At 37.2% G+C, this 18,853-nt stretch overlaps 1 protein-coding gene across 1 annotated transcript in view; it reads left to right on the forward strand.

Annotated features, from left to right (window-relative positions):
- SCCPDH (saccharopine dehydrogenase (putative)) overlaps window positions 1-18,272 on the forward strand; it is a 41,056-nt gene extending 22,784 nt beyond the window's left edge. The window contains 3 exon segments of the mRNA XM_067729547.1: window positions 15,120-15,231; window positions 16,492-16,573; window positions 17,639-18,272. Of these exon segments, the coding sequence (XP_067585648.1) occupies window positions 15,120-15,231; window positions 16,492-16,573; window positions 17,639-17,744 (300 nt within the window). The 3' untranslated portion in view covers window positions 17,745-18,272.
- Window positions 18,273-18,853: the final 581 nt, after the last annotated feature.

The raw sequence follows: 18,853 nt of genomic DNA on the forward strand, positions 1-18,853 counted from the left end.
CTACCTTAGTTCAGGCTCTTATCCCTCTTCTCTTCTCTCTCTCTCTCTCTCTCTCTTCCTTCTAATTGTGGTAAAATACACATGACAAAATTCCCCATCTTAACCATTTTTAAGTGCTCAGTGGTATCAAGTACTTTCATATTATTATACAGCCATCACCACCATCCATTTCCAGAATTGTTTTCATCTTGCAAAACTGAAACTCTATACCCATTAGAAAATAACTCTCCTTTCCCCTTTTTCCCCAGTTCCTAGCAAACACAATTCTACTTTGTGTCTATGAGTTTGACCACACTAGAACATCATGAGTGGAATCATGCAGAATTTGTCCTTCTGTGATCAGCTTATTTTACATAGGATAATGTCCTCAGAGTTCATCCATGTTGTAGCATGTGTCAGAATTTCCTTTCTTTTGAGGCCAAATAATATTCCATTGTATATAGGCTTGTTTCTCAGTATCTTCAGAGGATTGGTTCCAGGATGCCCCACAGGTACCAAAATCCATGATGCTCAAGTCCCTTATATAAAATAGCATAGTATTTGCATATAACTTATAGACATTGTCCTGTATACTTTAAATCATCTATAGATTACTTTATAATACCTATGTAAATACTACATAAATAATTGTAAATGGTATGTTAATAGTTGGTGGCATAAGGCAAATTCAAGTTTTGCTCTTTGGAAATTTCTGGAAGTTTTTTCCCAAATAATTTGGATTTGACATTGGATGAGTGTGGACACAGAAATCATGAATATGGAGGGCTGATTGTATATACCATATTTTGCTTATCCATTCATCTGTCCATAGACACTTGGGTTACTTCTATTTTTGTCTATTTTGAATAATGCCTTTATGAAATTGGGTGTGCAGATATCTCTTCAAGACCCTTCTTTCAGTTCTTTTGGGTATATTACCAGAAATTCAATTTTTGGATCCTGTGGTAATTCTAGTTTTAAATTTTTTAGGAACCAACAAACTATTTTCCACTGTAGCTGCACCATTTTACATTCCCACCAACTGTGCACAAAGGTTCTAATTTCTCCATATCCTTAGCAACACTTGCTATTTCCTTTTTTTTTTTTTTATAGTAGCCATCCTAATAGTTGTGAGGTGATCTCTCATTATGGTTTTGATTTGCAGTTCCCTAAATGATTAGTGATGTTGAACTTCTTTCCATGTGCTGCTTAGTGGCTTATTTGTATATCTTCTTTAGAGAAATGTCTATTCTTGTCATTTGCCCATTTTTGTGCTGTACTGTTGAGTTCGAGGAGCTCTGTGTATATTCTGTATATTAATCCCTTATCAGATATGTGATTTGCAAATATTTTCTCCCAGTCTGTGGGGTTGTCTTTTCACTGTTAATAGTGCAGGTCCTTATCTTTCAGCTGAACTGTTCATAGCCTTCCTATGATTTCTTTCTAATTCATCTTCCCACTGCTGTATAAGAAATCTATGATGCAAATCTGACTCTCTTCCCAAGGATGGTTCAACATATGCAAATCAATCAGTGTGATACACCACATTAACAAAAGAGAAGACAAAAATCATAGGATCATCTCAATAGACGCAGAAAAAGCATTTGATAAAATTCAACATCCATTCATGATAAAAACTCTCACCAAAGTGGGTATAGAGGAAACGTATCTCAACATAATAAAAGCCATTTACCACAAACGCATAGCCAACATAAAACTCAACAGTGAAAAGCTGAAAGCCTTCCCACCAAATTCAGGAACAAGACAGATGATGCCCACTCTCATCACTTCTGTTCAACATTGTATTGGAAGTCCTAGCCACTGCAGTCGGACAAGAAGAAGAAATAAAAGATATCCAAATTGGAAGGGAAGAGGTAAAATTGCAGATGACATGATACCCTATATAGGGAACCCTAAAGACTCCACACAAAAACTATTGGAACTAATAAATGAATTCAGCAAGGTAACAGGATACAAGATTAATATACAGAAATCTGTTGCAGTCCTTTACACTAACAATGAAATATCAGAAAGAAAAAGTAAAAAAAAAATCCTGTTTAAAATCTCATCAAAAAAAAAAACTAGGAATAAACTTAACCAAAGTGGTGAAAGACCTATATGATGAAAACTGTAAAACATTGATAAAGGAAATTGAAGATGATTCAAAGAAATGGAAAGATAGCCCATGCTCTTGGACTAGAAGAATTAATATTGTTAAAATGGCCATACTGTCCAAAGAAATCTACAGATTTAATGTCATCCCTATCAAATTACCCATGACATTTTTAACAGAACTGGAACGAATAATCCTAAAATTAATATGGAACCACAGAACTGCCAAAGCAATCCTGAGGAAAAAGAACAAAGCTGGAGGCATAACCCTTCTAGACTTCAGACAATACTACAAAGCTATCATAATGAAAACAGCATGGTATTGGCACAAAAACAGGTCAATGGAACAGAATAGAGAGCCCAGAAATAAAACCACACACCTATAGGCAATTAATCTTTGACAAAAGAGGCAAGAATATACAATGGAGAAAAGACAGTCTCTTCAGCAGGTGGTGTTGGGAAAGCTGGACAACTTCATGTGTCAATGAAATTAGAACACTCCCTCACACCATATACAAAAATAAAATGGTTTAAAGACCTAAATGTAAGACACGATACCATAAAACTTCTACAGGAGAACCTGGGCAAAGCATTCTTGGACATAAATCATAGCAATATTTTCTTAGATCTGTATTCCAAGGCAAAAGAAATAAAAGCAAAAGTAAACAAATGGGACCTAATTAAACTTAAAACCTTTTGCACTGCAAAACAAACCATCAGCAAAATGAAAGGACAACCTACGGACTGGGAGAAAACATTTGCAAACAATGCAGCCAAACAGGGGTTAATGTCCAAAATATACAAACAGTTCATACAACTCAATATTAAAAAAAATCCAATTAAAAAATGGTCAGAGGGCTTCCCTGGTGGCGCAGTGGTTGAGGGTCCGCCTGCCGATGCAGGGGATGCAGGTTCGTGCCCCGGTCCAGGAGGATCCCACATGCCGTGGAGCGGCTGCACCCGTGAGCCATGGCCGCTGAGCCTGCGCGTCCAGAGCCTGTGCTCCGCAGCGGGAGAGGCCACAACAGTGAGAGGCCCGTGTACCGCATAAAAAAAAAAAAAAAAAATGGTCAGAAGATCTAAATAGACATTTCTCCAATGAAGACATACATGTGGCCAAGAAGCACATGAAAAGATGCTCAACATCACTAATTATTAGAGAAATGACAAAACCACAATGAGCTATCACCTCACACCAGTCAGAATGGCTATCATCATAAAGTCTACAAATAATAAATGCTGGAGGGGGTGTGGAGGAAAGAGAAGCCTTCTACACTGTTGGTGGGAATGTAAATTGGTACAGCCACTATGGAAAACAGTATGGAGATTCCTTAAAAAACTAAAAATAGAGCTACCATATGATCCAGCAATCCCACTCCTGGGCATATATCCAGAAAAGAGGAAAACTCTAATTCAGAAAGTTAAATCCACCCCAATGTACATAGCAGCACTATTTACAATAGCCAAGACATGGAAACAACCCAAGTACCCGTCAACAGACAATTGGTTTGAGGAGATGTGGTGTATATTACTCAGACATAAAAAAAGAATGAAATATTGCCGTTTGCATCAAGGTGGATGGACCTAGAGAATACCATACTAAGTGAAGTAAGAGGAAGACAAATATTATATGATATCACTTATATGTGGAGTCTAAAAATTGATACAAATGAATCTATATACAAAACAGAAACATTCTCAGAGATAGAAAACAAATTTATGGTTATCAAAGGGGAAAGGGCGAATAAATTAGGAGAAGGGGATTAACAGCTACAAACTACTGTACATAAAATAGGTAAGCAACATGGATTTACTATATAACACAAGGAACTATGTTCAATATCTTGTAATAACGTATAATGGAAAATAATGTGAAAAAATATATATACACCCGTATAACTAAATCACTTTGCTGTACACCTGAAACTAACAATACTGTAAATCAACTATACTTCAATAAACAATAAAATCTGACCCTGTTATCACCTTCTTTAAAATACTTCCCTGGCTTATTGCTTTGACAATGACTCTTACAGCTGGGACTTTATATATCAGAATCACCCAGTGAGATTTTTTCAAATACATGTTTTGACCCTGGCATCTGGACATTCTGATTCAGTAGGTGTGGAGTGGGGCCTCGAAGGATAGGTCAGTGGTTCTCAGCTTTGGGAGAGAGCCCAAAACAAATGACCAGAGATGCGGGTTTGATTGGTGTGGAATGTGGCCTGGGCACTGGGCTTTTTGAAAACTCCCCAGTAATGTTAATGCACTGCCAAGGTTGTGAATCACTGATGTGGAGGTAGGAAGGTTCTGGGTGATGTTTGGGTTATTTTGGTCCACACTCCTAGAGCACCAGTGACTGAAGTCCATCTCTGCAGATGTGAGGGCCTTCATGAGCTAGCCCTGGATAGCAGATAGGCTTTTTTTTTTTTATACCAACTCTGATTAATTGGTAGTAGCATCCTAGAGACTGTTGAAAATTGTCTCATACTGAATGTGTCATGCCTGAGAGGGTTACAATCAGATAGCATGTGTGCCTCAGGCAGGGGAGGAGACAAGTACAGCCTGTGTGTCTGACTTTGTTCACACCCTGTTCCTCTTCAGTTGTATGTTCTAGCCATGTTAGACTGCGATCCACCATGCTACTGCATCCCTTCTCGACTTTTTCCCCTGAAAGGGGTTCTTGAGTTAAAAATTAGAAACCACTGGTGTAGGAGCAGTGTAAGTGTGAAAAGAAGGAAGAGCTTACAATGGTCCTGATTCCAGTGCTGAAACTTACTAATCATTATATGGGTTCTTAACACTGTTTAGATTTATCACGGCCAGAAGAATTGGTTACTCACTGTAACTAATTCACAAGAGCCTGAGGTATATAAACCAGAATGCAATTAATTAACCAGAAATATATCTATTAGGTAGGTAAGATAATTTCAGAACAAGGCATTGTCCTGCTTACTTATTCTCTCCATTTAAGCAAATTACAGAAGACAATTCACTTTTTTTTTTTTGGTGGAATCAATCTTCACAAGAGATGGACTACAGTGCAGGTAGCCTGGAAGAGTTATCCTCTCCCTTAGACGTGTTTGGACAGAAAAAAATCAATAACTTCTCTCCCTATTTGTTTCCTCTTTTCCTTTCTTCTCTACTTGCCAACACTAATTCTGGGAGATTTAGTGTATAGTGAACAATCAATCAGGCCTTGAAAGGCCTGGATGCCATCCTATTATTTTATTTTTTTCATCCTATTATTTTAAAATAATCTCTGCTCAGATCTCATGAACTCACTTACAATTTATAATGTAATGCTCAGGCATTTATAAGGCTACATGTTGTAGAATGAAGTGAGGGAAATGGGAAGGAAAAGTTGTCATGCCTGAGAAAGCTGCCAAATATCTTTGCACCAAGGAAGTCCACTTGGTTTCTTTTGTGAAACTTATCCAACTTGGCTTCCTCCTGTTTTTATTTGGAATTCATCTTCTTTGGTATTATTGGCCTTTGACAGCATATGATCTTGGGCATACATTAGTAGATGAATCTATTGCTACTTTTAAATAATAGTTACCTAATTTTGATAAATGTACTGAAAAGCTCCTATCTTTATTTTTTATTCAATTTATTTAATCTAAAAAAAATATCCAGTTCATTGATTTCTTCCACCCCTACCCCCTGCCTCTGACAACCACCAATCTGTTCTCTGTATATATGACCTTAATATATATATGCGCGCGTGCGCACACACACACATACATATGTACACACTGCATTTTCTTTATCCATTAGTGGACATTTAGGTTGTTTCCACGTCTTGGCTATTGTAAATAATGCCGTAGTGAACATGGGGATGCATATATTTTTTTCAAATTAGTGTTTTTGTTTTCTTCAAATAAATATCTGGGAGTGGACTTGCTGGATCATATGCTAGTTCTGTTTTTAATTTTTTGAGGAACCTTTATACTCTCTTCTATAGTGGCATTCAATTTACATACCCACCAACAATTCACAAGGGTTCCTTTTTCTCCACATCAACACTTATTTGTCTTTTTTGATAATAGCTATTCTGACAGGTGTGAGGTGATATTATGGTTTTGATTTGCATTTCCCTGATGATAGTGATATTGAGCATATTTTCATGTGTCTGTTGGCCATCTATATATATTTTTTGGAAAAATGTCTATTCCGTTCCACTGCCCATTTTTAATCAGGTTGTTTGGGGTTTTGTTGATGTTGAGTTATATACATTCTTTGTATATTTTAGTTATTAACCCCTTATTAGGTACATTGTTTGCAAATATCTTCTTCCATTCAGTAGGCAGTCTTTTTGTTTTGTTGATAGTTTCCTTCACGGTGCAAAATTCAATTTAATATAGTCCCACTTGTTTATTTTTGCTTTTGTTTCTCTTGACTGAGGAGACATATCCAGTAAAATATTGCTAAGACCAATGTCAAAGAGCATACTACTTATATTTTCTTCTAGAGATTTTTGTGGTTTCAGGTTTTACACTTAAGTTTTTAATCTACTTTGAGTTTATTTTTCTATATGGTGTGAGGCAGTAGTCCAGTTTGATTTTTTGCATATAGCTGTCCAGTTTTCCCAACACAATTTATTAAAGAGGTGTCTTTCCTGTTGTATATTCTTGCCTCCTTTGTCGTAGATTAATTGAACATGTACGTGTGGGATTATCTCTGAGCTCTCTATTCTGTTCCATTGATCTATGCGTCTGTTTTTTTCTGCCAGTACCATACTGGGTTTTTTGGGTTGTTTTTTGTTTTTTTGGCCATGCCATGTGGCTTGCGGGATCTTAGTTCCATGACCAGGAATCAAACCTGTGCCTCCTGCAGTGGAAGCATGAAGTCCTAATGGCTGGACCACCAGGGAATTCCCAGTACCATACTGTTTTGATTACTGTACCTTTGTAGTATAGTTTGAAATTAGGGAAGATGACACTTCCAGCTTTGTTGTCCTTTCTCAGGATTATTTTGACTATTTGAGGTCTTTTGACTTCACAATTAAGAATTATTTGGTCTCAGTCTGTGAAAAATGCCATTGGTATTTTGATAGGTGTTGCATTCATTCTCTAGATTGCCTTGGGTAGTATTGTCATTTTAACAATATTAATTCTTACAATCCACGAGCATGGTGTATCTTTCTATGTGTCGTCTTCAGTTTCTTTCATCAGCGTCTTATAATTTTTCAGGTATTGTATTATTCCTTTTGATGCGATTGTAAATGAGATTGTTTTCTTAATCTCTTAATGATTGTTTGTTGTTAGTGTATAGAAATACAACAGATTTCTGTATATTAACTTTGTATCACATCCTGCAACTTTACTAAATTCATTTATTAGTTTTAATAGTTTTTTGGTGGCATCTTTAGGATCTGTTGCATGTAGTATTGTGACATCTGCAAACAGCGACAGTTTTACTTCTTTCTTTCCAATTTAGATTCCTTGTATTTCTTTTTTCTTGTCTGATTGTTGTGGCTAGGACTTCCAATACTATGTTGAATAAAAGTGGCAAGAGTGGGCACTCTTGTCTTGTTCCTGGTGTTAGAGGAAATGCCTTCAGATTTTCACCATTGAGGATGATGTTAACTGTGGGCTTGTCATATATGGCCTTTATTATGTTGAAGTATGTTCCCTGTATACCCAGTATGTTCCCTGTATACCTTGTATCACAATGATTGATTTGCAGTTATTGAATTAACCTTACATCCCAGGATAAATCCCACTTGATCATGGTATATGATTATTTTAATGTATTGTTGAATTCAGTTTGCTAACATTTTGTTGAGGATTTTTGCATCTATGTTCATCAATGATATTGGCTTGTAATTTTCTTTTTTTGTGATATCTTTGTCTGGTTTTGGTATCAGGGTGATGCACGTTCATAAGAATGACTTTGGAAGCATTTCTTCCTCTGCATTTTTTTGGGATAGTTTGAGAAGGTTAGGCATTAACTCTTCTTTAAATGTTTGGTAGAATTCACCTGTGAAGCCTTCTGGTACTGGACTTTTGTTTATTGGGAGTTGAGGGTTTTTTAAATTACTGATTCAGTTTCATTCCTGGTAACCAGTCTGTTTATATTTTCTATTTTTTCTTGATTCCATCTTGGGAGATTGTACATTTCTAGGAATTCATCCATTTCTATATTGTCCATTTTATTCACATGCAGTTGTTTCAGAAATCTTTTATGATCCCTTGTGTTTCTGTGATATCAATTGTAACTTCTCCTTTTTCAGTTCTGATTTTATTTATTTGAGCTCCCTTTCTTTCTTGATGAGTCTGGCTAAAAGTTTATCAATTTTGTTTATCTATCCAAAGAATCAGCTTTTAGTTTCATTGATCATTTCTATTGTTGTTGTAGCCTCTATTTCATTTATTTCTGCCCTGATCTTTATGATTCCTTTCCTTCTACTAACTTTGAGTCTTGTTTGTTCTTATTTTTCTAGTTCCTTTAGGTGTAAAGTTAGGTTATTTACTTGAATTTTGTTTGTTTGTTTGTTTCCTGAGGTTGGCTTGTAATGCTGTAAGCGTCCCCCTTAGAACTGCTTTTCCTGTGCCCTGTAGATTTTGGATTGTTGTGTTTCCACTTTCATGTGTCTCCAGGTATTTTTTTGATATCCTCTTTCTTCATTAAGCCATTTGTTGTTTAGTAGCATGTTTGATTTTTGCAGTGTTTCCTTATAGTTGATTTCTGGCTTCATAGTGTTGTGGTTGGAAAAGATGCTTGATATGATTTCAATTTTCTTAAATTTACCAAGGCTTATTCTGTGGCCTAGCATGTGGTCTATACTGGAGAATGTCTGTGTGTACTTGGAAAGAATGTGTATTCTGCTGCTTTTGGATGGATTGCTTTGTATATATCTATTAAGTTCATCTAGTGTAATATGTCATTTGAGGCCAGCGTCTCCTTATTGATTTTCTGTTTGTGTGATCTGTTCATTGATGTTAGTGAGGTGTTAAATTCTCCTACTATGATTGTGTTACTGTCAATTTCTCCTTGTATGTTTGTTAAGATTTGCTTTATGTATTTAGGTACTCCTATGTTGGATTGTTGTTATATCCTCCTGTTGGATTGGTCCCTTTCTACTTAGTAATATCCATCTTTATCTCTTGTTATAGTCTTGGTTTTAAAGTCTATTTTCTCTGATATAAGTATTGCTACTCTGGCTTTCTTTTCATTTTTTTTCACATGGAATACTGTTTTCCATTCCCTCACTTTCAGTCTATGTGTGTCTTTATATCTGAAGTGAGTCTCTTGTAAGTAGCATATATATGGGTCTTGTTTATGTATCCATTCAGTCACTCTACGTCTTTTGAGTAGAGCATTTATTCCATTTACATTTACTGTAATTATTGATAGGTATGTACTTACTACCATTTTGTTAATTGTTTTCTGGTTGTTTTTGTAGTTTTTTGATTTTTTCTTCTTTTTCTCTTTTCCCATGTAATTTGATGACTATCTTTAGTGTTATGTTTGGATCTCTTTTTTTGTGTGTGTGTGTGTATCTATTATAGATTTTTGGTTTGGGGTTACCATGAGGTTTATATATAGCACCCTGTATATATTTGTGATTATTATAAGTTACTGATCTCTTTAAGTTCGAACACATTTCTAACAACCCTGCATTTTTACTCCCCCCTACCCCATGTTAATGTATTTTGGTTTTTTGTTTGTTTGTTCGTTTGTTGCGGTACACGGGCCTCTCACTGCTGTGGCCTCTCCCGTTGCGGAGCACAGCCTCCGGACGCACAGGCTCAGCGGCCATGGCTCACGGGCCCAGCCGCTCCACGGCATGTGGGATCTTCCCGGACCGGGGCACGAACCCGTGTCCCCTGCATCAGCAGGCGGACTCTCAACCACTGTGCCACCAGGGAAGCCCCATGTTAATGTTTTTGAAATCATATTTTACATCTTTTTATTTTGTGTATCCCTTAACTACTTACTGTAAAAATAGGTGATTTTACTACTTTTGTCCTTTAACTTTTCTGCTAGCTTTACAAGTAGTTGGTCTACTACCTTTACTATATATTTGCCTTTACCGATGAGATTTTTCCTTTCATATTTTTATATTTCTAGTTGTAGTCTTTTCTTTTCCACTTAGAAAGGTCCCTTTAATGTTTCTTGTAAAGCCTGTTTAGTGGTGCTGAACTCTTTTAGCTTTTTGCTTGTCTGTAAAACTTCTCTTTAAATCTGAATGATAGCCTTGCTGGGTAGAGTATTCTTGGTTGTAGGTTTTTTCCTTTCATTACTTTAAAATATGTCATGCCACTCCCTTCTTCCTGGCAAAGTTTATGCTGAAAAGTCAGCTGATAGCCTTACGGGAGTTACCTTGTACGTAACTGCTTGCTTTTCTCTTTCTGCTTGTAAGAGTCTCTCTTCATCTTTAATTTTTACCATCTTAATCACAGTATGTCTTGGTGTAGATATCTTTGGGTTCATATTGTTTGGAACCCTCTGTGTTTTCTGGGCTTGGATGTCTGTTTCCTAAGTTAGAGAGGTTTTCAGCTATTTTTTCTTCAGATAAGTTCTCCCCCTTTCTCTCTCTTCTCCTTCTGGTACCCCTGTAATGCAAATATTAGTAAATTAGTACATTAGTACCTAGAGGTATCTTTAACTGTTCTCATTTTTAAACATTGTCTTTTCTGTTCAGCTTGGATGATTTCCACTACTCTCAGTTTACTGATCTGTATCTTTAATCTACTGTTGATTTCTTCTCATGTATTTTTTATTTCAGTTATTACGTTCTTCAGCTATGTTTGGCTCTTCTTTATATTTTCTTTGTTATACTTCTCACTGTGTTCATCCGTTCTTCTCCCAAGCATCTTTGAGTACCTTTATGATCATTATCTTGAACTCTTTATCAAGTAGATTGCTTATCTCCACTTATCTTAGTTCTTCTGGTGTTTTATTTTGTTGTTTTTTGGAACACATTCCTCTGTTGCCTCCTTTTGCCTATGTCTCTGTTTTTTACTTCTGTGTATAATATTAGGTAAGTCAGTTACATTTTGCAATCCTGGAGAATGGCCTCCTGTGGGAGACTTTCAGTGGGGCCTAGCAGCATACTCCCCACTGGTCACTGGAGCTATATGCTCTAGCAGTGCCCCCTATGTGGGCTGTATGGGCCTTTCTGACTACTGTGGGCACACTAGTAGGCAGAGCTGGCCCCCAGATGGCTGCCAGGCCCTGCCTCATGCCGAGGCTACTGCCCTTCTGGTGGGCATGGCCTGGACCTGGAGAGGCTGTCTGCAGGGCCCTGGGGGTCCTGGGCTGGTACCAGCCTGATAGTAGGTGTGGCCAAGTCATGGCATGCTGCGCCAGGTATCCAGGGGGCTCAGGCTGGTGCCACCCCCCTGGGGTGGGCAGTACTGGGGTCCCAACATAGCTGGCTGCAGGACCCAGGGAGTCCCAGGGCTGGTATTGGTCTGCTACTGGGCAGGGAAGCACCTGGTGCTAATGAGATAGAGGGAGGACCCCAAAATGGTGCTTGCCAGCACCAGTGTCCTCATGGCAGAACAGGTGCCCCCAAATGGCTCCCATTAGCATCTCTGTCCCCAGAGGGAGTCCCAGTTCCCTTCTGCCTCCCTGGAAGGCTCTCCAAGATCAGCAAGTGGGTTGACCTGGGCTCCTTTCATATTACTACCTCTGCATTGGATTTCAGGGCATGTGAGATTTTGTGTGAGTCCTTTAAGAGTGTAATCCCTGTTTCCTATGGCCCTCCAGCTCTCTGTATGCAAGCCCTGCTAGCCTTCAAAGCCAGATGTTCTGGGGGCTTGTTTTCCTGGTACAGGACCCCCGGGCTGGGGAGAGCCCAGTGTGAGGCTCAGACCCCTTGCTCCCTGGGGAGAATGCTTGTAATTGTAATTATCCTCCCATTTGGGAGTAGCCTACCTGGGAGTTTGGGTCTTGCCTACACTGCATCTCTGCTTCTCCTACCATCATGTTGTGGTTTCTTCTTTATATCTTTAGTTGTTGAAAATCTTTTCTGCTAGTCTTCAGGTTGTTCTCATTGATAGTTGCTCTGTATATAGTTATAATTTTGGTGTGTCCAGGGACTTCCTAAACTCCACCATCTTGGTCATTCCTCTATTTCTAGTTTTTTGATGGTAGCCATTCTAACAGGTGTGAGGTGATATCTCATTGTGGTTTGATGTGCATTTCCCTCATGATTAATGATGTAGAGCATCTTTTCATGCACCTATTGGCTGTCTGTATGTCTTCTTTGGAAAAATGTCTTCCGATCTTCTGCACATTTTTCAGTTCAAGTGTTTGGTTTTTGCTAGTGAGTTGTATGAGTTCTTTATATTTTGGGGGTAATAGCCACTTATCAGATATGTGATTTGTAATATTTTCTCCCATTTAGTAGGTTGCCTTTTCATTTTGTTCATGGTTGCCTTTGCTGCACAGAAGCGTTTTACTTTGACATAGTCTTACGTGTTTATTTTTGCTTTTGTTTCTGTTTCTGGTGTCAAGTTCAGAAAAAGCAACTTTAATACCTATGTCAAGGAACTTACTGCCTATGTTTTCTTCTAAGAGGTGTATGGTTTCAGGTCTTATATTCGTCTCTAATCCATTTTGAGTTAATTTTTGTGTATGGTGTAAGCAGCAGTCTAGTTACGTTTTTTCAACATCATCTGTTGAAGAGACTGTCCTTTTCCCATTGAATATTCTTGGCTCCTTTGTCATAAATTAATTGACCACATATGTGTGGGTTTATGTCTGGGTTCTCTGTGCTATTCTGTTGATCTGTGTGCGTGTTTTTATGCCAATACCATACTGTTTTAATTACTATAGCATTGTAATATTGTTTGAAATCAGGGAGCATGGTACCTCCAGCTTCATTCTTCTTGCAAAGATTTCTTTGGTTATTTGGAGTCTTTTCTGGTTTTATATAGACTTTAGGATTTATTGTTCTAGTTCTGTGAAATATGCCATTGGTATTTTGATAGGGATTGCATTGAATCTGTAGATTGCTTTGGGTAGTGTGCACATTATAATGATATTCTTTCAATCCATGATCATGGACTGTCTCCATTTATTTGGGTCTTCAATTTCTTTTGTTAATGTCTTGTAGTTTTCAGCATGTAGGTCTTTCACCTCCTTGGTTATATTTATTCCTGGATGTTTTATTCTTTTTGATGCATTTGTAAACGGGATTGCTTTCTTAATATTTCTTTCTGATAGTTCATTAATGTATAGAAATGAAACAGATTTTTGGGTGTTGATTTTGTATCCCATGACTTTACTGAATTCATTTTAGTTCTGATTTTTTGATGGAATCTTTAGGGTTTTCTATACATAACATCATGTCATCTGCAAATAGTGATGGTATTACTTCTTCCTTTCCAATTTGGATACCTTTTTTTTTTTTTGCGGTACGCGGGCCTCTCACTGCTGTGGCCTCTCCCGTTGCGGAGCACAGGCTCCAGACGCGCAGGCTCAGCGGCCATGGCTCACAGGCCCAGCCACTCCGTGGCATGTGGGATCTTCCCGTACCAGGGCACAAACCCATATCCCTTGCATCGGCAGGCGGACTCTCAACCACTGCACCACCAGGGAAGCCCTGGATACCTTTTATTTCAATTTTTTGCCTAATTGCTCTGGATAGAACTTCCAGTACCATGTTGAATACTGTCGACAAGAGTGGGCACTCTTGTCTTCTTCCTGACCATAGAAGAAAAGCTTTCAGCTTTTCACCATTGAGTATGATGTTAGCAATGGGTTGTCATATATGGCCTTTATTATGTTGAAGTATATCCCCTCTATATACCCAGTTTGCTGAGACTATCATAAATGGATGTTGAATTTTGTCAAATGCTTTTTCTGCATTTGAGATGATCATATGATTTTTATCCTTTATTTTGTTAATGTGGTATATCACATTGACTGATTCATGGATGTTGAACCATCCTTGCATCCCTAAACTAAATCCCACTTGATCATGGTATACGGTCCTTTTAATATATTGTTGAATTCAGTTTGCTAATATTTTGTTGAGGATTTTTGCACTTATGTTCATCAGTGATATTGGCTGTCATTTTCTTTTCTTGTGGCATCCTTGTCTGGTTTTGCCTTTAAATAATGGTTTCTCCTTTCTGGTACTCACCTTACTTTTCTATGTAATAAACTTCACGCACATGCGCTCACCTCTTCCTCAGTAAACTTAATAATGCTCTCTGCTAAACTAGTCCTGCACTTCTAATTCATGTCTCATATTGTTATTAGATCTCTTATGTAATGTGTATATATATATGTGTATATATATATATATATATACACATATATATATATGTGTATATATATATATATCTGTGTGTGTATATATATATGTATATATTTCCACACACACTAAACTGTAATCTCCAGGAATGCCTTTTCTTTTTCTTTTCTTTTCTTTTAATTTTATTAATACTTTATTTATGTCTCAGGACCTAACATAGTGTCTGACCCTTGGTTGATACTTAATAAAAATTTGTTCACCATGGCTTTGTTATTTTATTTCTAAATTTAGTGATTGTGACAGATGCTTGGATAGATCTTCTATAATTTAAATTTTGAATCAAATTTTTACACTTCTAAGTGGAGCAATTTTATATCTATACCCTAGGCCCATACTGCCGTTACTTGTTGACTATTTTTTTGCCTTGTCACCTCAAACAGATATCTAAAGCCCGAGTACCATATTCTATCCTAAAATGAAAACTACCTCCAGCTTTTCCTCTGAAACTGCCTATTCTGGTGGTGCTGTTCTTCTTTCAGCCACAACCTAAGACTCATCTTTATATCAGCTTTATTCCTCACTAACTCCCTCCTCTCAACATCACTCCAGTCAGCAAAACTTGTTGTTTTTCAAAGAATTATTTTTTGCTCCATGCTTAAGTAAAGGATGACGGGATATTCTGACAGATAGAATATTGATTTTTTTATTTATTGAAAATGTCTTATAGGAAGTATATTAGTAGGTTTTATTGTGTTCAAGGAGGAAACGACATATTTATTTAATAAACCCTTTGCTTTCTTTTCCTCAGATTGATGCCTCATCATTTACGTTGACATTTTTTGGTCAAGGGTACAGCCAAGGCTTTGGTCCTGATAAGAACAAACCAAATATCAGAATTTGTACTCAGGTGAAAGGACCAGGTATTTCACATGTGACTTAAGGATGCTTGGGAGTTTTACATTGTCTTAAGCTATAAAGTGGTGTGCTATTACAGCAGTTTCTTTTTAAAGTTTGTTTTAGAAATAAATTTTGCACAAATTATTTAAGTAATAATGATAAATAATTCTGTCAAAAGAAGGATTGGAATTATTGGTATCATTCAATTTTATTGTTGTGTCCCTCTCACTGTTTTTTTTTCTTTCAGTATGATTCAGTAATTCTGAATGGAATTTTTAATATTAAGAAGACAAGGGGCTGATTGATATTTATCTGTTCTATTTTTATAGTCAAGGGTCACTTTAAAGCAGTGTAGTTATAACATAATCAAAGCTGTGATCCAAGCTTTTTTGGAGTCTGGATCACCCTGACATTGTTTGTAAAGTGTGTGTACATGTGCATTTTTCTGGGCAAGGTAAAAGTTTTGATAGATAGTTAAAAAGGACTATCACTCCAAAACATTCAATAACTTATGCTGTAAATTTTAGAGAACTGTACAGAGACAATCCCACTTGTGAATTACAGTATAAGTTTAATTACCATCATTCCTAATAGATCACAGGGGGTCTGTTGTGCAGTTTTAATCAAGCCCAATAGCAAAGATATCTTTGCATCTTGCCTTTTTTTCAAATTTCCACCTGGGTTTTTAAGAAAAGCTATGTTCTTATTTAATATGAATATAAACACTAATGTTCTCCTTGTTTATAGACTTTTTTTAAAGTTACTTCTTAAAGTTAGACTTCTTTGAGAGTTACTCAATTGTTCTTTAAGAAATGGAGTCTTTTTTTAAAAGTGAAGTTTGATGTATTTGATTGAGAAAGATCAGTGTAGTGTATGAATAGAGAAACAAGAAACCTAGGATTATTGGTAAGAGTGTGGACTTGAGCCGGCTGCCTGCATGTGATTCTGGCCCAACCACTACCTAACTTTGTGAATTTGAATGAGTCTCTTAACCTCTCTATGCCTCAGTTTCCTCATCTGTAAAATCAGTATAAAATAGTACTAGCCTAGATTGTTAGGAGAATTAAATGAGTTTAATGGATTTAAAGCACTTAATACAGTTCCTGACACTTAATAAGTACTATATAAATGTTGTTATTTTTGTTATTACATGAACAGAGTATTTATTGAGGAAATTCTGTACACTGATACTTAGATATAAAATCTACCATTTGATTTTTGGGTGTTGTTGAATGCATATTTTATGAATACTTTCTTTTTCTTTCATCACCTGTTATCTGCAGAAGCTGGCTATGTGGCTACCCCCATAGCCATGGTCCAGGCAGCCATAACTCTACTAACTGACACCTCTGATCTTCCTAAGGCGTAAGTCTGGTTTTCTTCAAATTTGAAGATATCTTTTTCATTTATGTTATACTTTAGCTTATCTTGGTTCAGTTTTCAGGCATTGGGTTTGTACATAAGCATTTACAGTACCTTTGATCCAAAGATAGAGGTAAACTTAATATTGTGAGAAGGACGGTTCCTTACTGGCCTCTAGGAACAGTGCAGAAGTAAATGAGAGGAGACAGAAAAGTTTGAGAGCCATGCTTCAGTTCCTCCTGAAAATAACTCAGATCCAAAGTCAGCTACTCAAAAAAATGTCCCTGTAGTTAAATGTTATTGGCAGGAGCCCCTAATCCATGCTGAATGATACCCAGCTGGCAGTGGGAGCCGTGACCCCAAGCATGAGTTGATTCATGGCATCCTGGCTAGATAAGTATCAAGTGAACTATCTTTCTGGAGCATATAGCTGTTACCCTAAAAGTAGGCCAACTTTACAAATGAGCATAGGCCTGCAGGCTTAGAAACAAATAAATTTAGGTCTGACCTGAAACAGTAGTAAGTAATAAACATAAAAATTATATAAAGTGAAACCTAATTAAATTTTCTTCAAATATTTGTATACTCTTTGAAAATATTTAGCATTTTCTAAATGTTACCCATTACATTTAAAGAAACTTCTTTTTCATCCAAATTGTCTTGTTTATGCTTTAGTAATAATTGATTACCTAAATTTATTTTGCCCATGTGCATATTTGATCCTCCTGAGTCTAAGGGCTGACTTTATAAACAGCAGCTGTTACTTGGGTTAATAACCCTCAGTGTGCCCCTTCCAACACACACACTGGTATCATGGAAACAGTCTCATTAGTCACTGAACCAACCTAGATGGGTTTGCAGGGTACTAGTTTACTTTTGAATAATAGCTCCTTGCTCATTTGGCTGATTTTAGGAATGGAACCAAAACCAGTCCATTATGGAATCAAGAATCAGGTTTTCATAAGCTCTGCATTGATTCGATAGCTAGTCCTCCAGTAAATCACACTAGCAGAGGAAAGGGCTGGAGCTGGGCTTTGTGCACTGTTTCATCTTGTTATTGTCTTACAGGGGTGGGGTCTTCACTCCTGGAGCAGCTTTCTCCAGAACAAAGCTGATTGACAGACTCAACCAGCGTGGCATTGAATTTAGTGTCATTAGCAGCTCTGAAGTCTAAACGTTTGAATAATTAACCGAAGTCATAAAATGCATGAATTAACAGCTTTTTAATTTGATATTTGAAATTCTTCTATAAGCCTGTCTGACTGTATGTGGAAAAGATTGTCATATCTAAAATATGTATATAGTACAAGCAGGGAATTGTACCAGCTTACCATAAATTTCAAATCTTAGCTGATTTTTGTGATTTTATTGCTTGTGAGAAAAAATTAATATTTGACTTTTTCATTGAAGAATTCAAGGTCAGTTTTTTAAGTGAGCTGGAAGATCAGAGGGTGGGATGGGTGGCTCTCTCTGTGTGGCTGACACGCCCAGGCTGGTGGTCATGTAAGACGGCAACTGCTCTTTTCCTCGCCATGATATTGAATGGGATCTCACTTCCCCATGAATTTCTCTGCATAGTGTAGGCCTTTGCCAAATGAAACTGCAGTTTTTGCTATTTTAGCCTACTTTTTCGCGCATCCACACTGACTGATTTTGGACTCTTACCTAAGTTTAATAATAAAGGATTGTCAATTGAACAGTGGTTCTGTGTTTGGACGTGCCTGTGTATTTGAGTAGTGGTAGAAATGTGCTTCCTTAGTGGTCTGTGTACTGCTAATAATTGGGCTTATCATTCATTTTCCCTGGTTCTGTACCTGTGCCTTAGGTTTAAGGATATAGCTGCTAAGTTTCTATTGATTTTCACTGCCTAAGCAAAATTTTTCTCTAATTTACTTTTTATATTTTAACCAGGTTTCCACTGAAGCCCAAAAATAAGGCAAAGGACTTTTCCTTTTGTAATTAGCATATAATAAACACACGTTAAGTGTTCTGTTACGTTCATTATGTAAAGAGGACAGCCATTGCCTTCATGGAATTTCTACTCTACAGTGAGAGGCATGACATTGATAGGAATCTTATTCATGTTGGGAGGTCCATCTGTGCTGCCTGTACAAAAGAAAGAGGGTCTATTTAACTTGAAGAGGGAGATCCTTGGTGATAGTACTGTCCATCCTAACTTTGCTTCCTCTGCCCAGGGCTGGTCGAATCGGGTCTCAGCTGTGCATTAATTTGTGGGACCTTAGAAGAGGTTTTATCATCTCTAAAATCAGGAAGATGGACAAG

This window comes from Pseudorca crassidens, chromosome 2, assembly GCF_039906515.1.
Source record: "Pseudorca crassidens isolate mPseCra1 chromosome 2, mPseCra1.hap1, whole genome shotgun sequence".
In the NCBI taxonomy this organism is placed as follows: domain Eukaryota; kingdom Metazoa; phylum Chordata; class Mammalia; order Artiodactyla; family Delphinidae; genus Pseudorca; species Pseudorca crassidens.